Source organism: Nuphar pumila, chromosome 5 (genome assembly GCF_984573655.1).
Source record: "Nuphar pumila chromosome 5, dmNupPumi1.hap1.1, whole genome shotgun sequence".
Classification (NCBI taxonomy): Eukaryota; Viridiplantae; Streptophyta; class Magnoliopsida; order Nymphaeales; family Nymphaeaceae; genus Nuphar; species Nuphar pumila.
In genome coordinates, this window is record NC_143253.1 from 15711176 (window position 1) to 15736508 (window position 25333).

The following is a 25333-nucleotide window of genomic DNA, read 5'->3' on the forward strand; positions in this document are numbered from 1 at the left end:
ATAGTGTGAATCTACTTTTTAATAAGAGTTTGTGATATCCTAGCAATGTACCAATATATAGTAGGAATTTTAGAAGGCTTGCTAGTACTAAAGGTAAAAAGGTTTTAAAAAAGTTAGGCATTCACAATTTTGAATATGAGGCGGATTTTATAAATGCAAAGGCGTTTTCGAAAAAACATATCAATCTCCGTACAATATGATTATTTAAAAAAAATCATATTTGTCCATCACTCTCCAGCCTCCGTACATTTTCCTAAATTTAGGATGCCAGGAGGAGAGACACACACAACCAATCCCGAATCCCGCATCCCGCATCCCGCATCCCGAATCCCGAGTCCCGAATCCCGAATCCACCGATCGATAAAGGAAATCTTGTCGTGGAAGACAATGGCATGACCGTCAACAGAATAGTTTCGTAGGGTTAGTCACGTCAATTTCTCGGGCGTCCGAAATAGCGCGACGGCAATGATGCGGGAGGAATCGGATAAAAGTACGCGCCGTATAAATAGGCGGAACCCCGAAGAGAGAGAGAGAGAAGGGGAGACAAAAAGAACGCTCTTTCGCTTTCTCTCGTTTTTATTTTCTTCTGCTGCTTCTGTTCTTCTTCTTTACCGATGGGAGAGAGAGGGCGGATCGCTTGCTCTATGTATCTCTCTCTTGGAGTCGAGATCTTGTTTTCGACCTAGATCCGTGCCGGAATTCTGCAGGACGGTGTCCGGAAAGCGGCTCGAAGTAGCCCGATCGCCCTTGGAATCGGTCCCTAGGGTTTTGCTTCGGCGTGCTCTGGTTCTTGCTTCGGTTTTCTTGAAAGTTTTCGCGTTGTTTCGCTCGATCTGTGTAGGAGTTCGTCGGAGAGTTGAGAAGTTGGGTCGCTGGAGTTTGGAGGTACGCTTTTTTGTCTTTTTTTTTTTGGTTTGTGCAGTGGTTTTGTGATCTGCGGCGGAGGAATGGGGTGCTGACATTTCTAGTTTTGTTCTTGCGTTTTTGCTTTGGATTTTGGGTTTTTGTGGGAGAATGTATGTTGGATTGAGGGGAGTTCGGGCCCTCTGTGAGTATTTTTCTTTCTTTCGCTAATGCGTGATGTTTCCTTCTCTCTTTTGTTGTGTTTGAAGTGAAATGAGTGAGGACGTGTTTTGGCGGGGGTGTTTGGAAGGAAGGATCGGAGTGGTTTAGCTGTTGGTTTTGTTCAGTATTGTATGGTTTTGTCTCTTTAGTAATCTGTGTGTTTGATCATGCATATCACTATTAGACCAGTTTATTGTTACTTTCTGGCAAATTGATATGGAGGTGACATTGTGACTGTGTTGATTTATTTGGTTTTAGTCGAGACATCAGATTGAGGAATTGACAACTCTGTTCAACTTGGCAGATGGTTTATGAATGCTTAGTGAGGAAATCTACTTAAGGATAAGCGAAGAAAAGTAGCCGATTTGTAGTCCCTGTGTTGGCATTGACAGATAATTTGGTATAAATAATGGGTTGGTCTGGAAATACTCAGTAGCAATGTGGAGAGGAAGTAAACATTTCCAGGAGGTTATTCCTGCAATGGGTATTCAGTGTGGTTGGTGAATATAGTGCATAATATACATTTGATTATGTCAGTGCATACACCAGATGTTCTTGTTCTAGTTTTATAGGCTTGGAAGAAATGATGGGCTGCTTCTGTTTTAAGTCTTCTGATATTCATGAAGATCATGTGGCTCGTAGACAAAGAGTAGTAAGCCAGTCGCTGGCCAGACAAACCGTTGTGCCTGTTAGGAGAGAGGAACCTGTCGTCACCAATGGTACAACTGTAACAAATGGTGGTGCTGTGCTCACAGAGAAGCAAGTTGGCCGCATGCATCGAGCTAATAGTGAAGATGCTACAAGAAAAGGGGAAAGAACTAATCATTCTGGTAGGCACGGGCCGCATCTTGCTGTATCTGTTACTGACCTTCATCCACGGGCTACAAGTATACCCAGGGATGTAGAAGGGGAGCAGGTGGCGGCTGGTTGGCCTTCTTGGCTTGCAGCTGTTGCTGGAGAAGCAATCAAGGGTTGGATACCACGTCGCGCTGACTCTTTTGAGAAGCTAAACAAAGTGAGTTTTTTTCTCTACTGTTTTTTTAGTCATCACTGCAGAATACTGTGTAGCACTTTATCCTTTTGATTTAACCTTGTTCTATCTAGTTTCAACTTGTATTGCCATGTCTATTTCTGTAATTGCATCTTTGATTGATCGTTCTTTCAATAATTATTTTACCAGGTTATTTGCTCACAATGGAAATAAGTTACTGATTCAAGCTGGATGCTTTCCTATCAACTTTGTTTTCAATGTCAACATCATTATCTGGAGCAAAAATGGTTTTATTTCATTCAGCATGACTTTCATTATATATGGAAGGGATGTTTGATTCATATGAGTCCCATTATCAATTTACTGTCTGTTGTACTTTTGAATGCTTGAAGCATCTGTGGCATCACCAACATCGTCATCATCATCATCGTCATCATCTCACTATTGGAGCTCAAAGAAGATTTTTCTTATTTCACCATTTGCCTCACTCTTAGATGAGCCATATTTGCATCAGATTTAATTACCAATAGTTGGGTCTTGTTTTCCTATTTTATCTTTGGCTTGAGTAACTCAAAATTGTGATAATCTAATAACCTGAAAACCTAAGGGTTCCTATGCAAGGTTCATCTATGCTGGTTTGGAACAATTTCCTCTTTAATCTGTACAAATGACACCTGATTTTTCTCAGTTGTTTTCAGGTTTAGGTTCTCTCTAACCTCTTAGCCCAGATTTTTCGTGGGATGTCATCCTCAAAATTGGGAACCACTTGCATATTAGGTCAAATGCAACTTTCTATGACAAACATATCATGCCCTCATGGGAGGTTTTGCCAATTCTGTCGCTGTGTAAAGACTGATTATTTTTTGATCGATGAGAAAAGGAAGGAAAAGAGGGTGTCTCTTTACTTTGTACACTTAAATAACAAACACTACAACTAACTTATTGAGCATGTCAATTGACAAGATTAATGTGTTGTAAATGACATACAAGATTGTCTATGACTACACCATTTAGTGCCAATTGATTCTCTCCTTTAGGTACAAGTATAGATGTAGCCAGCCAGCTAGATTAACTTTTGCCTTTAGGACAAATGATTATTTGTTTCTGGTACCGATGTTATGAAGGATATGCATAAATGACCCAAAGTTAATTCTTTGAAATCCTGTGACAGAAACACTCAGTGGTGGGTAGATGACAATACAGGAATATGGTTTTAGCTTGACAAACTATGTTTTAAAAGAATTGCACATTTCAACTCCAATAATTCCCAGCGTCTTCCTCTCAAAAAAGAACTCCAATAATTGGAATCTGGCAAACTTGCAGTCCTTTGAAGCACGGAGAATACATGAGTTGTCAGCATATTTTTTTTTTTCAAATATGTTAAGCAGTTGGTTATCATTTCTGTATTTGTCATATCATTTGGATGGGTTGATCCTATTGCGTAGGCAGTTCCACTTGTGCCCACTATTTTTGAAGGTGAGGTTTGCAGTTCTTTGTAGAGAAACTGATCACAGATCTCAAATGTGTGTGGGTCTTCGGAAAGCTATGCTAGGTTTGCTGATTTGGTAGGTTTTGAACGACCAAACTTGAAAATTTTCATTCAACCTTCATCTCTGTCAGTGCTTGGTAAATATCAGTTTGGTTCGAGGAAATCTTGATATTTTGTTGTGTTTGTCTGTCACCAGTCACTACTCGGTACAGTTCTGTTATCCTATGTCACATGGATAGGGAAGCAAATATGCTTAGTACGATACAATAATTTTCAAAGATTAGGACACGGGGGTGTGGCTGTACACAAACATAGATGTATTATGTGTGTGAGTGTGTATAAAATAACAGTTCTAAATCATTATAATTAGGAGCATCAAATAATGAAACTAAGTTGAAATTGAAAAGTAATGTAATTGATGACACATTTTAAAAGAAACGGAACTCACAGGATAAAAATAAGTAAATAAGGTCATAAAAGAAAATAGATAAAGTTAATGATACAATGTTGACTGTGTGTGAAACTGGTTTGATTATATCCATGAAGTGTGGTATTGTATCTGTGAAGTGTCCGGGTGTCATGTCGACACGGGATACACTTGGTGAGTGAAGTGTCTGTGTAACATAGCTGTTATCTGGAGGAGGTCATGATAATGGAATTGGAATCATGGATGCTTTAGATAATAGTTACTTTATGTGCTTTTGGAAGGTGGGAACTAATAAAATGCTGATTTATCCACATCCTTTCTGACATTATATTGAAATTTATATTCAGATCATTTTCATTTCTGGAATCAGATTGTTGTTGGCCATGTCTTTCTACATGCTGAATTGGTTATCCTGTGGTTTAATAATATGTTGGAAGCCACTAATTCACATATTCTTGGTTTTTCCTTTTTTGCTTTGCTTAGTGTCCTTTTCATGCTTGTGCCTTTCTTCATTTGTGCAGTCTAACTCTGAAGAATCATGTTTTGATTTGCACTGATTCCCTTCAGGAAGCATACTATTTTGCTGTCTCTTGTCAGATGTTGAATGGTTTTGTGATCAAGTAAAAACTTGGCAAGTTGCCTCTTCTAGTGTAATCAATATGGATATTTGCACTTCTAACATTCTTTTATTTAATGATTATTGTCTTGTGCAGATTGGCCAAGGAACATACAGTAATGTTTACAGGGCACGTGATCTTGATAATGAAAAAATTGTTGCTCTAAAGAAAGTTAGATTTGATAACTTGGAGCCTGAAAGTGTGCGGTTTATGGCAAGGGAAATTCACATCCTACGTAGGCTCGACCATCCAAATGTTATTAAACTGGAGGGCCTAGTAACATCACGAATGTCCTGCAGCTTGTACCTCGTGTTCGAGTATATGGAACATGATCTTGCTGGCCTTGCATCCAATCCTGGTGTAAAATTCACAGAACCACAGGTAACCACATTAAAAAGAATAATTCGGTTCTTGTATCCTCATGATATTTCTTGTATATATTGCAAAATAACAGTTCTATATATGTGCTTTGTCAGGTCAAATGTTTTATGCAGCAACTGCTACGTGGTCTCAACCATTGTCATAGTCGTGGGATTCTTCATCGAGACATTAAAGGTTCAAATCTTTTAATCGACAATAATGGCATTTTGAAGATAGCTGATTTTGGCCTGGCAACTTTTTTCTATCCTGGTCAGAAACAGCCATTAACAAGTCGTGTAGTAACTCTGTGGTATCGACCTCCAGAGCTCCTGCTTGGAGCCACAGAGTATGGTGTTTCTGTGGATCTTTGGAGTACTGGTTGCATTCTTTCCGAACTATTTGCAAGCAAACCTATCATGCCTGGCCGGACAGAGGTATCATCCACGCTATTGACTAATATTTTGCTGTGATATATAATGTTTTGTCTTGGTGGGGCTCATATTATTGTTTTGTGGTCTTGAACTTTTTGGTGAATTTGCAGACAAAGCTCAGTACCACTTTTTCAATTGTAGCCCTACTTTCTGAATCTACTTATGTATATGATTGCTAGTGTGTTGCTGCTGGATTTTGGTGGTATTATCCTATCTGATATTATGAACCATTTACATTGAATAATATTTCACACATGCCACTTGGAGGGATGACCCTACTTAACTTTTACAAACATAATTATTATTGTCAGGTCATGTCTATATGGTGCAAATGACCAAAATATCCCTGTCATCCAGGTGGCCTAGTGTGAAAATATCTCAAAAGAGATAATGTGCATAGAAAGCACAACCACCACAAAGGGGGGAAATGTGCACAAAGGCACAAGAACACTTAGAACAAGATGTACTCAAGGTACAAATAGAGAACACAACTGCAAAAATACAAAGGATTTTATTGAACAATGGAGAACAATGCTCCAAGTATTGAATGACATTTAAGAAGGGGGGTCACCCCTATTTATAAGAAGAGAGAACCTTGGAGGGGCTCCCACTAGACGTTGGAGCCCCTCCAATGGTTAGAAATCTAACTGTTGGAGGGGTCCAATGTCTAGTTTGGACCCCCTCCAAGTTGACTTAGTCAACAAAAAAGAAAAAAAAAGAATAGAAAAAGAAAGGAAAGAAAAAGGGAAAAGAAAAAGGAAAAAAGAAAGTTACAAGCATATGCACTAGTGTGGATATGCGTAAAAGGAAGAAAAGACAGAAATACCCTTGGGGGGTTTACATGATGGAAAAATAATATATATATATATATATATAACGATAGATACATATACATATATGTATATCTATCTCTCTTTATATATATATATATATATGTGTGTGTGTGTGTACACTAACACAAGATACAATTTAACATCCTTCCTCAAACTTAGGGCGTAATAACCGAGAGTTTGCCGAGAAGAAAGTTGAATCTTGGTGAGCAAAGCGCTCTTGGTGAAGAAGTCTGCCGACTGATATTCTGAGGTGACGTAAGAAAGATCTATAACTTTTTGCAAATATGCTTCTCTGACGTAGTGGCAATCCATCTCAATATACTTTGTTCATTCATGAAACGTGTGGTTTTTAGCAATGTAGATTGTACTCTTATTATCACAACATAACTTTGTGGGTCCTTGGATTTGAATCCCCATGTCTTGTAACAGTTGATGAATCCACACAATTTCCATGGTTATTGAGGCTATGACTCGATATTCTGCTTTTGTGGATGATAGAGACACCTTCTGTTGTTTCTTGCATCTCCATGAGATCAGGGATTCACCTAAAAATATGCGGAAACCTGTAGTGGAGTGACGATTATTTGGGTCACCTCCCCAATCAGAGTCAGTATATGCAATTAAATTTAACTCAGAAGATGAGGAAAGAAAAACTCCCTTGTTTAAAGTTTCCCTTATGTATCTGACAATGCGTAGAACGACGCCCATATGGACAGATGTAGGAGCATGCTGAAATTGGCTTGCAGTGTGCACGACGTGTGAGATGTCTGACCTTGTGTTGCTAAGGTACATTAGGGACCCCACAAGTTTCCGGTAGAGAGTGGGATCCTCCAAAAGTATCCATCATCGATCTTTATTTTTTATCCCACCATTTCAGGGGTCTCACAGATTTTATCATCAGTAATATCTGATCTGTCAAGAATCTCACATGCAAGTTTAGTTTGAGACAAAAAATAACCTCTATGAGAGTAGGCTACCTCGATACCAAGAAAGTATGTCATATATCCCAAGTCTGACATTTCAAACCTTTCTTTTAAAGTGTTTTTAATACTTTTGATGTCCTTTATGTCACTACTTGTTATCAACATATCATCAACATACAACAGTAAAACCACAATACCTGCATCAGACTTTTTTGACAAACAGAGCAGTGTCAGTGTAACATGATGTAAAACCATCTTGAACCATTTCTTCATTAAATCGATCATACCAAGCCTTAGGAGCTTATTTTAAACCATAGAGCGCTTTTTGCAAGTGAAGAACTTTTCCCTTTTGGCACGATCATGCCAAGAGGAGCATTCATGTAAACTTCTTCATTAAGGTCCCCATTTAAAAAAGCATTTTTAACATTCATTTGGTAAATATTCTATTTTTTAATAGACGCAATGGTGATCAAACATCTTACAGTGACCATCCGTGCAACAGGGGCAAAGGTTTCTTCGTAATCAATGCCGTATTCTTGACTATATCCTTTTGCAACAAGGCGGGTTTTATATCTTTCAAGAGTGCCATTACTCTTGGTTTTGACTTTAAAAACCTATCTGCATCCTGTTGTTTTCTTTTCTTTTTGAAGATATTGAAAGACCCAAGTTTTGGCTTTGTTGAGGGCTCTAAGTTCATTGTCCATGGCATCCCGCCACTCTATCATTTCCTTAGCTTCTTCAAAATTTCTAGGTTCTTGATATGAGTGAATGACACTAAGGCATGCCCTATGTTTTGGAGAAAAAGACTCATAGGATTTAAATCTAGAGGGATTTTTCCTAGATCTTTCAGTTCTTTGAGAGTGGTTGGAAGGTTCACTAGGGTCACTATATTTCTCTATCGCACTTTTAAAAGTACTTTTATCTCTACATGAATAGGTAATTGGTTCAACAATCACTTCTTCTTCATGTTGGATAGGTTGGGGAATACTTTCACTTATATTCTCATTCTTATTTAATTCATCATCGTTAAAAAGTCATCATTTTTAGATAATAGTTCAAACAAGAAAGAGTAATCGACATTATCTTCATGAGTTTTGTGTTCTTCAAAATTACTCATATTTTCTAAAAAGGTTATGTTTCTTGAGACATATAGTTTATCATTTTTAATATCATAACACCTAAAACCTTTTTGTGTTTCGGAGTATCCTAAAAACACACAAAGAATAGCTTTAGGAGCTAGTTTATCATTCTTGTCAGTGAGGACAAAACATTTACAACCTAAAATTCTTAATCTATTGTAATCAAGTTCTTTTTTATACAAGGTTTCATATGGAGATGTTTGATTCAAAATTTTGGATGAAAGTCGGTTTATGAGGTAAATCGATGCAAGAGCCACTTCGACCCAAAATCATTTTGGAATTTTTTGAGAAATTAGCAAAGTCCTTGTAGTTTCTATTATGTGTCTATGCTTTCGTTCAGCTAGCCCATTTTGTTGAGGTGTTTTCGGGCAAGACCTTTGATGAACAATCTCATTATTTTCAATATAACTTTTGAAATCATTTGAGAGATATTCTCCTCCAGAATCGGTTCTAAAAATTTATAATTTACTGTTGAATTGATTTTGTATCATCATATGAAAGACCTTAAAAGTAGAGAAAACCTCATGTTTATGTTTGAGGAAGAATATCCAACTATATCTTGATAAATCATCAACATAAATGACATAATACGAAAACCCTCCCTTAGACACTACGTGTGCCGGTTCCCAAACATCCGAATGCATAATTTCAAAAGGCTTAGTTGAAAAGATAGTTCTTTGTCCAAAAGGTAAGCCAATATTTATTTGATGAGAATTTGATATTACACCCATGATTCGAAAGTTGAGAGACAGAAAACAAATTTAAATTTAGTTTTGGGATAAATCTAACTTTAGGAATAAAAAAACCTTGTCTTTCAAAATCACCAATTCCTTTTATTTCAAGATAAGCCCCATCCGCGTTAGAGACAAAAGAAGGTGACAAATTTTTTGAGTATTTAGAAAGTGCAAAAGCATTTGGAGTGGGTATGAAAGGATGCACTTGAGTCTAAGAGCCAAAGAGTCTTACCGGGAGGAGAGAAGGTGGTCATGGCGGCTCTGGAAACGGATCCCTTGAGGAGAGGTTGAAGAACTTCCATGATTTGATTTAGAGACAAAGTAGCATTATTGGAAGTTGATGGTCATTCCTCCTTGGTTGGTTGAAAAGTTGTAGACATAGCCACCACCTTTTTTCATTTAGGGCATACCGGTTTAATGTGACCCGGTTCTTTGCAAAAGTGACATATGATTTTACTATAATCTCTTCTTCCATAATGCCCACCATTTTCTCTTCCTCTTTGTTTTTTGTTGAAATGACGGGGTTTATAAGTTTTAACATTATTCCCCGGTCTTGAGACGACATAAACACCCTCATCCTCATCTTTAGAGGGAACGGCCAACACACTTAGATTGGTTTTATTCATCCCCAATCTAGTTTCTTCTCCACTTAGTTTGGTAAGCACATCTTCCAACGGAGGAGAAGAGAAAGAAGACAAGAGGGAGGATCTAGTTTGTTCGAACTCGGGTCTAAGCCCATTTAAGAAGTTGAAGAAATGATCCTCTTCTAATTGTTTGGCCCTCAATTCAATAGCCTCTCCACTCCATTTAGGTTCTTGGAGAGCAAGTTCATCCCAAATAGTGGATAACTCGGCAAAATATTCTCTAACGGACATTTATCTTTGTTGAAGGGTTAAAGCCTTCTTTTATAGATAGTATTTATGGGACAAGTCTTGAAGTATACATTCTTTCAAGATACTCCCATACTTGAAAGGCCTTTTTGAACTTCAAAATATTGACATTTATTTTTGTTTCAACGGAAGAAAAGAACCATGAAAGAATTTTGTAGTTCTTCATCTCCCATTCTTCATGTTTTTTGTTGTATTCTTCAAAGGCTTTTTCTCTCTCTTCACTGTCAAGAACTTTGATTTCACCCCTCTCAATAATGGTGATCTTAGGTTCGGGTTCGGGAATAGTTTCTTTGATGTATCCCCAAAGACCTTTTTCCTTAATGTGGGCCTCCATATTCCCGGCTCAAACATGGTAGTTAGAGCTATTTAATTTAAACCCTAGTGAAAAGTGAGACTTTTTTTTCACCCATTAGAGAGAGAAGAGTGAAGAAAAAATACGTACCACTAAGGTCTTTCAAATCTTTATTGACGTAAAAAACTTCCAAAATATTGAAGGAAGAGAAGCCCCCACACCTTTCACCAAGACACCAAGGGCACACTTTTTGAGGTACTTGCAAATGTGAGGAATAACACGATCTTCAAGCTTTAACCTTGCTCTGATACCATGTGAAAATATCTCAAAAGAGATAATGTGCATAGAAAGCACAACCACCACAAAGGGAAATATGCACAAAGGCATAAGAACACTTAGAACAAGATGTACTCAAGGTACAAAAAGATAACACAAATGCAAAAATATAAAGGATTTTATTGAACAATGGAGAACAATGCTCCAAGCATTGAATGCCATTTAAGAAGGGGGTCACCCCTATTTATAAGAAGAGAAAACCTTGGAGGGGCTCCCACTAGACGTTGGAGCCCCTCCAACAGTTAGAAATCTAAACCGTTGGAGGGGTCCAACGTCTAGTTTGGACCCCCTCCAAGTTGACTTTGTCAACAAAAAAGAAAAGAAAAAAAGAATAGAAAAAGAAAGGAAAGAGCAAGGGAAAAGAAAAAGGAAAAAAGAAAGTTACAAGCATATGCACTAGTGTGGATATGCGTAAAAGGAAGAAAAGACAGAAATACCCCTGGGGGTTTACATGATGGAAAAATAATATATATATATATATATATATATATATGTGTGTGTGTGTGTGTGTGTGTGTGTGTGTGTGTGTGTGTGTGTGTGTACACTAACACAAGATACAATTTAACACCTAGTACTAACGCTAGCGATCTGGCAATGTTAGGGTCTGGGTTATTTTGGGTGTTGGGAAGATTCAGGTTTCAGTGAGTATGTAACGTTAACAAAGCAAAATCTATTTTCAATGGGTAGTAGAAATTGAAGTATACAAGCATGCTGGAAAATATTGAATTTCAGCTGGGTCCTGAGTCCTAATGCATTTGGATGATGAAATGTTGTCTTCACTTGATGTGGTTCATATGGATCATAATTGAGTTTGTGTCAAGATCCTGATTCAACCATAAGTACCAGATCAGAAGGTGAATTTCTATGCAAGTTTATATACAAAACCGGTAGATATTTATTGAAAGTGACTAATATTTCATTTTTCCACTATGCTACAATCTAATATTTCTCCACATTGAGAAATCTTTCAGAGATACCAGCTTTTATGCATTACTTTTGCTTTTCTATACTTAAATTTCAACCGAGTTGGAAATAAATTGGAGAATTTAAAACATTAATCTCAGCATTTTTTTCTGATTGCTTTTATAAGCAGTGTAGGGATTGGCACACCTCTTTACAATCTCTGTCATTCTAATGGTATTGTCTTATTGGATTTGACCCTTTCAGTTGCCATATTTGTATTTGGTATGCAATGTTGTCCGTATCGTACCATATCACGTATCGTATCGATGCAAGAGATCGATACAATACACACCCGTATCTTGATGTGGTGTGTATCGTAGGTGTATTGCATGTATTGTACAATGCGGTGTCTGCATACTTAAAAATGGGCAAAACCGTGCTTTTATGTTTTTGGGTTTTAAAGTGCTTTTAAGGGCCGAAACCTTCATTCGTATAGAACATACTGGAGATCTTCCCACACACCCTATGAGCCATGAGAATGTTTTGGGGGCTGATTTTGTCAATTTAGAGTGCATTTTCACCGTTTTTTCACCAAAATAATTGGTTTAAGGTAAAAAGTGCATTTTCACTGAAAAAATGGGTTAAGGTAAAAAATCTTTATTATGAATATAATTACAAAACTATTCTCCAAAAAATTTCTGCCTCGGGGGGACAACCCTCCACACTCCTCCAACAAAGATGTCATCAAATAATCCAGCATGACAATGGGTGAAAACCAATTGAAAATTGAGTGCAACTATTGCCATAATATTTTTGTTTATGTAATATGAAAGTATGAGTATTGTGTCATGTTGTTAATTGCAAGATATTTAATATTTTGCATTGTTCTTGTGAGATAGTTGATGTTTGATGATGTCTTTTGCAGCTCATAGAGACATAAATGCTTCATATGTGATTTTATGGTTGCATTTTGTGCATTTCATCATTGTTTCCTGTGGTGATTTTACAGAATTCTTGCTATTTTTTTTCTGATTTTTTATTTTATTTTTTCAAAATTTATGATTTTTTATGATACTATATGTATCTTATTTTGGGCCTGACTAATACGGTTTATGGTACAATACTTACAACCTTGGTTATGCTTCTCCCATGATATCAAAATATCTTTAAGGGTTATGTGTAGGCTGCATGCTTGCATAGTGGTGAGGGCAATACAGTCTGTAACAAACCGGCATATAGTCAGCATATGCTGTTTTTCTCTTAAATCCATTATGTTGCATATGATGGGCCATTTCAGCTTTGTTCTTTTATTTAACTTTAAATTATCTTGTCATATGTCAATATATCATATTTTTTTGTTCTGTACATGTTGAAGTTGGTATCATCCTTTCTGTTGAAACTAGAAAACACTAATTTGCTTGCTAAAATTAAGATGGACCTGTTGGGCATTCACATCCCATGATTGTCATTATTAGTGTTTCTTTGGTCTAGGTGGAACAATTGCACAAAATTTTTAAGCTTTGTGGTTCACCATCAGAAGAATACTGGAGAAAATCAAAACTACCACATGCAACCATATTTAAGCCCCAACAACCTTACAGGCGCTGTGTTGCGGAAACATTTAAGGACTTCCCCCCTTCTGCCCTTGCACTCATGGATGTCCTTCTTGCTATTGATCCTGCAGATCGTGGAACTGCAGCTTCAGCCTTGAAAAGTGAGGTATGAAGTTCCTTAAGCTTGTTTATGATAAATAAGATGTTGCACCCCTGGACCTTTGCAAATAGTTATCTGGGTCATGTTTTTCCCTTCCTTTCCTTTTTGACATTTTCATCAACTTGGGTTATGAAACCACAACCTTGGCTACTAGATATTTCAAAATATTTTAAGGCAGATCATATGTGTTTAGTTAGATGAGGGATTTTTTTTGGTCATTGACTGAAGCTGTTTGGTGGCATGGAGCATAACTTATGTGGCATATTGTGATACTTGTCTAAAAATTTTCTAAACATTTTTACATGGTACATATTCATTCCTGCATTGTACAGCTCTTCGTCTATGCACTTCAGATGCTTGTAAATTTCACATGCCATCAGATTAGGAGCATTTGATTTCTTTGTCCAAAGGTTCAAAGTTCATTTATTTTGCTGTTTGAGAATGGCTGCATTTAAAATCTATTGCTACATCATGTTTCTTATACTTCTTTTCAAATAATTGTGTTCCATTTCAGTTCTTCACTACAAAGCCATTTGCTTGTGATCCTTCAAGCTTACCTAAATATCCACCAAGCAAAGAGATTGATGCAAAATTAAGGGATGAAGAAGCTAGGCGGTATATATAACCTCTTGCCCGCTTATGATTTGCATTTAAGAACCAGCATCTGATTTTGTTTTTTCCCCATGAGAAATAACTTCTTATGTTCTTAAAATTTTCTGTTGATTTATATGAATTATGTTTAACTTTATTCATGACACCTTTCTGCTTTACTACTGTTCTGGAGGGTTATAGTTTATTATATTTTTGGTCTGCTGTTTATGTTGTCTTCAGCTTTTTATCACATGCAAATTAAGTGGGATTCCCTTTTAGTTTTATGTTGATAGTTGTGTTAACATACAGATATGTTGGTAGAAGAAATGCACAAACAAAAAAAAACATGATGTACATGAAAATAATTAGCAAAAAGTGTTGAATTTTGAATTTGTTATCGATGATATTTCTTATAGAGATGTTGGATTTAATATTTTCTATCCTATTAATGGAGCAGTGGGATGAACTCTTAAGTTACATTGTAAGAGAATGCATGTCTTCCATCTATTGGGCACAGACTTTCTCTAGTTTTTATGTTTTGTTGGAGATTTATCATGCCTCAGGATTGTATGCCCATACAATATTGCAGGACGATAGCTAGAATTATGTCAATAAAATTGTTTTTCTCCAATGTGGATTTGGAACTCTTATGTGAGTAGCACAAGTAAATTCCTTTTTCTGGCACTGTACCCTTGCTCCTTGTACTTTAAATGTCTCCTGTCTGCTATCACTTGGACTTTTACTACCCCTTAAGGTCACATGCTTTGTGGCTCAATGTCTTGTTCACAAGGTTGCATATGGTTGCTTGTCATTATCTTAGCTTATAGCAAGATTTGGATGTTTGCTAGTTATGTGGCCTTCAGAGGACAAATTGTCAGTGTGATGTACTGTAATATGGGGTATTATATAATATAGTCGATATTCAAGAGTTTCCTATGAAGGAAAGTTCTATAAATACATAAAGTACAACTTTTTATGTGTATAACCATGAACATCAGTTCTTAGTATAACATAGGTAAGGAAACAAAATGGATTTTGCATGAATCTCCATAAATTTTCCCTAATTATAGAACCCCTGTGTGTGTGCGCACGGGCACACATGCATGCGTGTGCATGCATGCATGCTTGTGTGTGTATGTGTGTGTGCGCACATGCGGTGACTCTTGAAAGAGTGCTTGAAAACAAAGATTGAGCAATTTGAATAATATAGAAGACAATATTTCGATTGCTGTACTGTGGCACTGGATTCTGAATGCAAACTAATAGACAAATATGAACTCCTTTGAATGCACAATCTTACAATCGATAATGATTGATCAAGAACAGTAATTGGAAAACTATGACCAATTCTTTGATCCTGCACATCTGTTGGGGTTTCAAGGATCTTTGGTTCATGTATGATTTGCAACTTCGAAAAAATCTAAACATTTTCCAAAGCTAGTGAGATATCCTACAGATGCCCTTAATAAAAGTGAGTTCATTATTAGGGAAGCATCATCTTGCAATAGAAACTTATATCCAAAAATGTATATACTAAAATGTTGTTTCTTCCTTGTATGCTGAATGATGGTGGTATAGAATATTAGTATCAAAGATGCACTGTTGCTATTTGACATTAACACCTAACAATTTTGAACTTCAGATCAGATGATCAACTCCTGAGTGCGTGTTATTTTTGTATCGTCTAATATGATATTGTTGTAATGGGTTTAAGCTAAGTCACATGGGTGCGGGTGCGGGAGCGGGCGTGGGTGCGGGGATTCGGCACTTCCAAAAAGCGGGGGTGCGGCAAAAAAAAAAAAAAAAAAAAATAAATATATATATATATATATATATATATATATAAAGGGTCCGGGTTCCCCCGATGCAGGTCCTGGGCAAGGCCGTTCTGTTCCGGGCAAGGCCTAATCAATACCACCACCAGCTAGGCTCACGTCACTTTCTAGCAAAATAATTAACTGGCCGGGCACGGCCTTGACCTTAGCTGCCCGCCCTTTCCCCTCTGACCCACAAACCTCATTTCACCACATCAAGTGCTCACGTCATTTTTTTTATTGTAATGGTTATAAAGAAGATCAAACCAAGACCCCATTAGTTTAATTTAAGTAGAATATCATTGTATCTCCTTGGTCAGGATGTAATTACTAGGGCTTTAAAATCACCAGTCAATATCTTATTAGTTTTGACCTCTATTTCCGTGACCGTACCGCCTCCAGCCATCTTTTCTACCTTTACATTTTTAGATTTCTTTATGACATATAATAAGATATTTGGAGATTTTGTGTTTTGCGCTTTTTCCTTCTGGAAGTGGAGGTGAGACTAGTTGGGGGAAATTAGTTAGTGCATCACGTGAAGGAACTTTGGTTAGAGTCCCCAACCCTGGTTGGGTGCAACACTCGAGACATGTCAAGGGTTAGTGTGATGTGATTTGAAGTAATAAGGGGCAGCAGCGTTAGCTTTACTAATTTGTCCCAAAGGCCGAATGTTGGAAGCATGGGAAGCAGCGAAGGATGAAAGGGGGAGATTGGTTGCGCATCAGAGACCGGGGCAGTAGTAGTGCAGGCACAGCAGGGAGCTTTGCAGGCGCAGCAGCAGCCTTGGCCGTGAATGATTCCGGTGAAGAGAGGGAAGGTATTAGTCCGGCGCCTCAAAAGCTGTCTCGCACCGATGCGTTCCCCTTTAGGATGCCTCCCTTCTCCCGTTGTGACAACAGCCCCACCTTTTATAACAGTGAGGGCAGGTCGAGTGATTTATACGATGTCCCCGGTGGTGCAGTTGCAGCAGGAGCTACTGCAACAAGGACTCTGCAACCTTTTCCTATTGCCTTCAAATCCCCAGGTATCAACTCTAAAACAACACCCCTTCCAAAACACCCTTTGCATTTTTCCGGCACCTCTGATTTGTCCAAAGAATCACCCTTGTACCATTTCATAGGGCAAAATTAAAAATAAAAAATAAAAAAGATGTATCAAAATGACCCTGGGTGCGGAATGACCCTGGGTGCGTTGACCGCACCCAGGGTCGGGTTGACCGCACCGGGTGCCGCACCCGCATCGCGTCGCGTCGACGCGGGTGCGGTACCTGTCTGGCCGAATCCCTGTGATATAGGGTTTAAGTAATCTGTTATATGCCATACAATATAAATTCACTTGATGTAGGCCTTGTTTGGATATATACCTATTCAATATTTATAAACAATGAAATAGAGATGCTGTAAATAAAATTTCATTTTAATTTATAGATAAAAATCGATGTTTGGATGTAAATTGTGAGCTTCATTATTATTTGCTGCTTGGGATCTCTTGCTCACCTACTGTCCATGAAAGTCACCCCTTCTTCCTCTTAACTCCTCCCGCTTCCTCCTTTTGTTGCATTCCGACCTTAACAATCCTGTTCCTTCAATCCTGGGGATCCTACTGGCCTTTACGATGGCCTCTTTCAATGACCCTTCAGGCCCTCCTTCCCCTTCTCTGCCCGCCCTAACCCCTCTAGGCCAACATCCTTGACCATTGTACCATGGCCACCATGGCAACCCACTGATAGGTGGGAGTGCATCCAGATCCATTGGCATCCTTGCTGATCCCATTTGCCACAAATGCCTTCAGTATGCACGTTCTACATGTATGGGCACTGCATCATCCCCTGGTGCAAGATGGCTGGGAGTTGACTGCCTGCCACAAGGCCTATGGGACCTATTTGTGCTGGTTTCCTGCCATGCGATCATTTTTCCGACATTTAATGGGGCCAATGAGTTGGATCACCATGCCAGTTTACCCGCTTCCACCTAACTTTCTTACATCTATTTTTGTGCAAGATCTTCAACTGCTGCATCGTGTGCAAGATATTCCAGCAAACATTAATCACTAATGTGCCCTTCTCCCTCTAGCTGGTCGCCCCCTTAACCACCCTCAACTGGTTCACTGTTGATTCCTCGCACTGAGCTTTGAATGTCCTCTCTCTTTTGTGTGTGTGTGCGTGCTTGCGCGCGCGCTCTTGTGTGAATGCATGTGTGTGTGAGATCCCTCTCTTCTTTGAACCTTTCAGCCAAACCTGTTCAAGCTTTGGCACTGAGGATCTCCAAGAACATGGAGCCCTCTCTCAGAAAATTTAAAAGAACAGAAAAAATAATAGATCATTGCTGGTCCTTGAACTGCTGGTTCTTTTTTCTAATCATATTATTTCTATTCATAATAATTTCTAAAATATAAGCATAAAAAAATCAAAGCATGATTTTTAATATTTAAAACAATTATAAATAGAAATGATCCATTTACAAGTACATTCAAACTTCTCCATGGACAATGCCTACCAAGCAAGTGTATATGTTTGTAGAAAAGGTGTTCGGGAGAATGGATCCCATCTGAAACCAGTTTAATGGTGTTATTGCTGTTGCAGTAGGGAAACTGTCCTCATGTTTGTATATTCAAGGTTTTGTCTCTCTTTTTCCTGTTCTTTTCCTCCTATTTAATCTATTTTGATATTTGAATTTGCAACGTAGTTGTTTCTTCCATGGGTGTATCTAACCCTATTATTTCTGCAAGGTTGTTAGGAAGGGAAACAAAAACGAGAAATGTGTTGAGAAACGGAAACAGGAAACGGGAAAAGAGGCTTTCTAAAGTTCGTGTGAAACGGGAAACGTGATGTGTGTGTGGAGAAAAAGTGAAAATGCTGACAATATACATGAAGAATATAAGTTTACATAAACTTTACTTTTTACTAATATTATGATAAATAGTAAGAATTAATATTTTTTTTATAAAATATGTGATTACATTGATTACAACTAAAATAAGTAATAAAATTTTTGGAATAACACATATATCTCAACTTTTCATTGAAAAAGGAAATTCCTTATTTAAGGAAAACTTGTAAGAAATGTACATAAACATGTTTCCCAAATAAGGAAAATGAGTTTCTTATATAAAGTAAGTAGGTTTCCCATGTGCTGTGAAACATGTTTCTCATTTGATGGGAAACGGTTTCGGAAGCGCAAGGTTTTCGGTTTCGAAAACGATTTCTCAGGAAACGAGTTTCCCACATATATGTGGAGTTTCCGGTAACCCTGTTTTTCTGTCACATGGGTGCGGGTGCGACACGGGTGCGACGCAATTTCAAAAAATTTGGACACGGGGACTCGGCTATATATATATATTAAAAAATATATATATTTTAAACATATATAATTATATATATAATAATAAATTAACACATAAATATTGTAAATTTTAAAGCAAAAATAAAAAAGCAATTCTTACCAACACAAACTTACCAAAATATAACACATAAAGAAGCTTGTGAGTGTGATAAACAACAAAACTTATCATAAATCTGCCTCATCGTCTGAATTAGAGGGAAGAACAGGATCGAGGTAGTCCATGTTGAGTGTATGTAAATTATGTTCTCCCTCCAAGTCAAAATATTCTGGTTTTACATCCCAATTCTTGGATGGTCCACAACTGCATCAAAAAATGACTATATTAGTATCTAACTTAAAACTTTGAATACATATATTTGAATACAAAGAAAAAAAATACCTATACTCTTCTTTGGTGCGACGAGAAATTAATCGTAGATTTGAGTGAACATAAACCAAATCCTCTGCTCTTTTACTAGTGAGTTTGTTTCTTTTAATGTTGTGAATTTGAGCATATTTACTCCAATTTCTTTCACAACAAGATGATTTCTTTCACAACAAGATGATGTAGCAAGTTGGGATAACAACTTCATTGCAAGACGTTGCAGATTTGGTGTCTCTGATCCATATGTTGCCCACCAATTAAGGGGATCTTCCTCGTCCCTTGCCAAACTCAAATCTCCCAGTAGAAAACTTGCCAAACTCACTATTTACAACCTTAAACATGTGAGGATCATTAAAAAGTCTTCTCAAATATATCATTCTATTTTTTGATATCTCAGGATCTTCATTTGGAGAAACACGACCAACACCTACTGTCAACCATTTTTTGCATAGTATTTTGGATTGAGAGAGTGTGCCATGCAATGCAAAGGTGTATTGCTTTTATCCTATCTTCTCACTAAAACTAAATGTACATGATTGTAAAATTCTGAATCATCAAGTGCAATATCTTTCTTTTCATGTTTAAAAATGATACTTTGAACTTTTTCAATCATATTGTCCCACATTTCATAAATTCTATGAAGCATGGGTACATCTTTGTCAACTTCTCTCAACATTTCCCAAATAGGCTCTGTAAATTCAACAAAATATGTAATTTTATCCCACAAAAAATCATCACAGATGCATTTTTTGATAGCTTGAGCCTTGACATCATCTTCAGTACGATAAAAATCCCAATCTTGATCAGCCACCATCATCATCAATGCATTCTTGAGTTGCTTAATTCTTTTTATCATAACAATGAGATAAGCAAAACGAGTTTCAACAACTTTCAATAACTTGAGATCAGAATGTCTATTAAATATAGAAAGGGCATGATGATGATTTACAACAAAATTTCTAATATTTCGAACATCATGCTCTATTTTTTCAATCCATAAGCACATTTCATGTGCATGTGCATCATCTTTTGATGGATTGCATATACTCTTAAGTGCCAAATTTAAACTGTGTGCTGCACAAGGAGTCCAAAAAATATGTGAATATGTATCTTCACTTGCCAAATTCATTCCTGCACGACTGCAAACTGGAGCATTGTCAATAATGATTTGCACCACACTTTCTTCACCCACTTCTTTTATCACTTCGACAAATAATCTCTTTAAATATTCAATATCTTTATACTCTCCAGATGCATCAACAATCTTCAAAAAGATTGACCCATTAAGTGAGTAAGCAATAAATTTTATCAGTGGTCACTTTTGTATATCAGTCCACCCATCAGAAACAATCAACACTCTATGTAGTTTCCATGCAAATTTTGGGGTCTCTAACAAGTCTTCAATTCTATTTTTTTCCTCTGCAAGAATGACTGTTCTTAGTTTTTCTGAACTAGGAGACATATAACCACTCAAATTGCAATTAGCCAAAGATGTAATCATATCTTTCCAGTATGGACTTCTAGCTACATTAAAAGGAATTGAGCTTGAGTAAAAGAATCGACCAATCTTTTTATCAATTTCTGCTCTTGCCATGTTTTTGAATGACGCTTGTATTGTTTTATTGCTTTCCATCTTTCTTTTCTTTAAAAGCTCTTCTTGTATATCACTAGCAGTAGGAAAAAACAAATTAATCGAATCGCTTCTCATCTCTGCAATTTTCTTCTTTTCAGCTTCCTCTTGTTCTTTTTTTTTAATTGCTTTAACATGTCTTTGTCAACCCCAAAACATGCCCTAATTCCTTGACCACGAATATGCAAAAGATGTGCTTTCACACGCGTATAAGAACTTGTGAAAACAGTCTTACATAGATTACAATGAAACTGCACATTCCCACCACCACCACTAGCTTTTACCCCTTTTGTCACAAGCCTCCAAAGTGGTTGAGAAACTTCTAATTCAGGGTTAGAACTTGAACCAAATGTATTGACACTACCGCTAAAACTCGCCATTATATCTGAAAAGTGAAAACTGAAAGGAAAATAAGTAAATAAAATAAAGTTAATAAACACTTCAAAATAATAGTAATAGGAGCTCTAGGTTCGTTCTCTCTGTGCAAATCAGGTTCAAACCAGGCCCTCCTCTGCAAACCAGGTTCTAGATAGGGGGCCTACCCCCTATCTAACGCAAAAAGGAGGGGCAGGGCAAGCCCCTGTTGAACCTTAACCGTGCCAGGGGCTTTGCCCTTGCCAAAAAGCCAAAGGCAGCAAGGGAAACGAGGAGGGGCCGAGCCTCTCCTCATTTTCCTTTTGTTTGGCAGGGGTAAGAAGGAGTGGGGGAAGGAGGGGCCTCGGCTGATAGGCCGAACCTTGCCACGCCGGACAGAAGGAAAACGAAGGGTCGAGCCCCTCTGCTGTGAATCGAAGGCAAAGGGAGGGGCTGAGCCCCTCTTCTGCGAGTAGAGGGTGCAGGGAGCCCCCCCCTCCCTGCACCCTCTGCTCGCAGAAGAGGGGCTGAGCCCCTCCCTTTGCCTTCGATTCACAGAAGAGGGGCTCGACCCTTCGTTTTCCTTCTGTCCGGCGTGGCAAGGTTCGGCTTGTCAGCCGAGCCCCCTCCTTCCCCCACTCCTACTTCTTACCCCTGTGATAAAAGGGAAACGAGGAGGGGATGAGCCCCTCCGCTATGAATCAGAGGCACAGGGAGGGGCCGAGCCCCTCTTCTGCGAGCAGAGGGTGCAGGGAGGGGGGGCGAGCCCCTCTTCTGCGAGCAGAGGGTACGGGGGAGGGGCCTGCCTGACATAAGTGAAACGAGGAGGCACAGAGAGGAGCCGAGCCCCTCTTCTGCGAGCAGAGGGTGCAGGAGGGTCGATCGACATACCTGTTGAGTGTTGACGGAGGGGGAGACGGTGGCTGCCTGTGCGTACCGTCGTCAGAGTCTGGATCGCCGGCGCCCCTCCCCCTTTCGATAAACTCCTTTTAGGGTTTGACTGCAAAAGAAATTTGGATCTGGGTCGGGTCGACCCGGATCCAAAACGTAATTTAAAAATTGAAATGGACATTTTTGGACTCGGTCAAAGTTGACCGAGTCCAAAATGTGGACGGACTCGTCCTCGACTTGTTGACCGAGTCCGACTCGTCGTTGACCGAGTCCGGGCCGAGTCCGAAGCCACACCCGAGTCCACACCCGTGTCGGGGCGTGTCGACTCGGGTGCGGCACCTCCTTAGCCGAGTCCGTGTGACATAGGTCACATGCCATATGCATCGAGGTCTTATATCTCATTAATTGTGTGGGATTTTTTTTTGCATCCTAACCTAATAAAGTGTGTTTTTGTGTTATAAAAGTGTTGAGACCGTACAAAACAATGAAGTTTAGGTTGAAGTTTGAACACAGTAATGGTGCCAAGGTTTCTAAGCTACACGTACTTCTTGCTACATAAATTGTGTGCCCTGTATGTTGCTTTTGACACCTAACTTACTGTTGAAACTTAATTGTTCTGGTTCTTATGAAATACCTCTGCATATGCAATGGTATCAGAGATTTGGAACTGTAGCTTTTTTTGTTTTGGTTGAGCTGCTTTGTTGTACCTAAGCATTGGTAAAACAGTGCAGATTAATGATTATTGATATATAATTTGAGTAACAGACAAAGGTCGGTTGGTGGTAGACAGCGGTATGACTCTGCGAGAAAAGGACCAAGGGATTCCAAAGCAATCCCAGCTCCTGAGGCAAATGCGGAATTAGCCACTTCATTACAGGTATTAGTCCAACCAGGAACTCTTTATTATGTTTTCTTTAGCCTAGTCCATTACTAGTCTTGGAAATAATTTACTATGGAAAAGATGTTGCTACTGTTGCTGTGGATGCACAGTTAAACACTCGACCTAGGAGTCTAATTAGGTTGGTGATTCATATAGCTCATCCCTGCTTCACACCAATTGGGTCAGCTTGATTTGTATGGGTTTTAGTGAATCTCCAAGATGGGCAAAAAGTCTCTGAGCTTAGCTGCCTAAACATTTATATCCATTGTTAACAGTAGCATGTTGCTTTCGTTTGTGGCAGAAAAGACAAGTTCAGTCTAATGCAAAAAGCACAAGTGAGAAGTTTCACATTCATCAGGAAGACATTGCTTCTGGTTTCCCAATTGATCCACCCAAACAACAAGTTCATGGCATTGCAGAAGCGAGTTCTGGTTTTCAGGGATACCCTCGAGATAAAATTTCTCATTCTGGTCCTCTAGTACATCCTTCTGCATGGACAAAGAGGCACAAGAATGAGGATGGTACTCCAAAGGATTCAATATCTAGAGATTTGTCTTCCTTGTCAAGCTTAGTGGCTGCAGGAAGAACTGCCAGGCCTGATGGCCATAAAGAAACGAGTGCTTCACTTCAGGAGCATGCATTTCTAGGAGGTGAGGCATTGAGTGCAGGAAGTAGGGCGTCACATTCAAGAGCAGATCAAGATCAAATGCATTTTCAAGGGCGAATGAGCACTCAGCAGAGAAAAGATGCCAAGACTGTGCAAAGGGACCAAAGCTTGGTATGAGACCTACCCTTTAAACTTATTATTGTTAGTTCTTGTTTATTTAATTCTCAAGCTGATCCTTCAAGTAACATGAATTAGTGCTGGAAAAGGAGTTGGATATATAGTGATGTAGAACAAGCCTGATCTGATCCAACTTTCTCTCTTGGATCTATATTGATTGGGTATGATGCTCAATCAGCCAATCCAAGATCCAACCTGGCATAACTTGAATCTGGCAACATCGACCAGTATATGCCAGTATACACTGCATTTCTGGTGTTGGTGGTTCATTTTCAAAATTTACCTTGTCTATGAAATTTCTGCTGTTACTTTTGCGGATATGCTAAATTTTGTATCACATTTACTGGACTGGTATCCTAATAAGAAGTGAAATTCAGGCATATGGACCAAAGGGGAACAAGATTCATTACTCTGGTCCACTAGTTCGATCTGGAAACATCGATCAAGTGCTCAAGGACCATGAACGACAGGTCCAGGAGGCTGTACGACGCGCACGTCTTGACAAGGTCAAAATTACAAGAATTCCTGCAGGTGGTTGATGGGTCTTCTTAGATATTGTTATTGGAATTGTCATGGGCCTCAGGCAAGAAGCTTGCTGTGTTGCTAAAGGTTGCAGTTGGCTTGGCGGAAGGAAGCTGCAGAAAATTGTGGAGTTGCAGCCTATTTGAAAATCTAGTGCAGTGAGTGAGAATGAGATGTATAGGCGCTCACTGCAGAAGTTTCAATTGCCAAAGTTTAAAAATGGTCTAGGAATATGTTCTTTCTAATATATTTCCTTTTATTTGTTTGTATCGACTTGTGTGTGTGTGTGTGTGCGCCCATGTGCCCACATAGGCACAGAGAAAGAGAGAGAGAGAGAGAGAGAGAGAGAGAGAGAGAGAGAGAGAGAGAGAGAGAGAGAGAGAGAGAGAGAGATTTGTTTATTCTTTCTGGACTGAAAATTCCCTTGATAGAGTAGCAGAAGCATGCCAAGCCGGGTGAATAGTTTGCGTCTGGTGGCCACAACATGGAGTTTGCAATCTATGGCGCTACTGTTCCAGGGAATGACCAAAAGTGTGACTGGGAAGGGGGAAGTTCGTTTACTTCGCCACTCGTAGACATGAAGCAAGATGAGTTGTTACCCAAGGTAACGTTTTCTCCATTTCCCCGCTTGGAGCTTCGTGGCACAAATTCAAAAAGATTTGTAGAGACACACGAGTAATGGCCAAGCTGGCTGCACGGTTCCATCATTTTTCAATGTGTATCAGTGAGTGTTATTTTGGATAAATTTGGCCAAACCCCTTTCGTAAAAGCGTCTTTCTCAAGGGAGTTAAAATCGTAGAGTAGAGGCACATGGTTGGGCCGTTCAAATGACACATCGCCTATGTCTATTTTGCAGGAGGCCTACTGCAAGGCGATGCAGGCCCCACGCAAATCGTTGTGACCTCCCTCTCCTCTCTCTCTAAAATACCCGAGAGGGGGGAATGAATTTCCAATATTTGATAACGTAATCCTGGCCAAGATTTTAGCTTGAGAATGAAAATTCATTAAGTGGATATTTT

At 38.7% G+C, this 25333-nt stretch overlaps 1 protein-coding gene across 3 annotated transcripts; it reads left to right on the top strand.

The window, feature by feature from the left end:
• Positions 1–516: 516 nt before the first annotated feature.
• LOC149836914 (putative serine/threonine-protein kinase At1g54610) lies at positions 517–24581 on the top strand. Of its 3 annotated transcripts, XM_090005657.1 has the most exons (10): positions 549–885; positions 1113–1287; positions 1370–2080; positions 4686–4970; positions 5066–5383; positions 12922–13149; positions 13658–13758; positions 22894–23005; positions 23310–23786; positions 24170–24581. In XM_090005657.1, the coding sequence occupies exons 3-10, from the start codon at positions 1649–1651 to the stop codon at positions 24329–24331; spliced, it is 2115 nt and encodes a 704-aa protein (XP_089861783.1). In that variant the 5' UTR covers positions 549–885; positions 1113–1287; positions 1370–1648; the 3' UTR covers positions 24332–24581. The 3 variants fall into 3 exon arrangements, with proteins under 3 accessions (XP_089861785.1, XP_089861783.1, XP_089861784.1); XM_090005659.1 differs by lacking the exon at positions 1113–1287 and having other exon boundaries at positions 517–885; XM_090005658.1 differs by lacking the exon at positions 549–885 and having other exon boundaries at positions 1157–1194.
• The last annotated feature ends 752 nt before the right edge of the window (positions 24582–25333 follow it).

What these genes read in the sequence shown, in the direction of transcription:
- LOC149836914 (XM_090005659.1), top strand. Translation starts at nt 1,649, where the DNA reads ATGATGGGCTGCTTCTGTTTTAAGTCTTCTGATATTCATGAAGATCAT. An exon ending in CTTTTGAGAAGCTAAACAAA is followed by an intron (nt 2,081 to 4,685) that starts GTGAGTTTTTTT and finishes TGTCTTGTGCAG; the next exon opens with ATTGGCCAAGGAACATACAG. An exon ending in AATTAGCCACTTCATTACAG is followed by an intron (nt 23,006 to 23,309) that starts GTATTAGTCCAA and finishes CGTTTGTGGCAG; the next exon opens with AAAAGACAAGTTCAGTCTAA.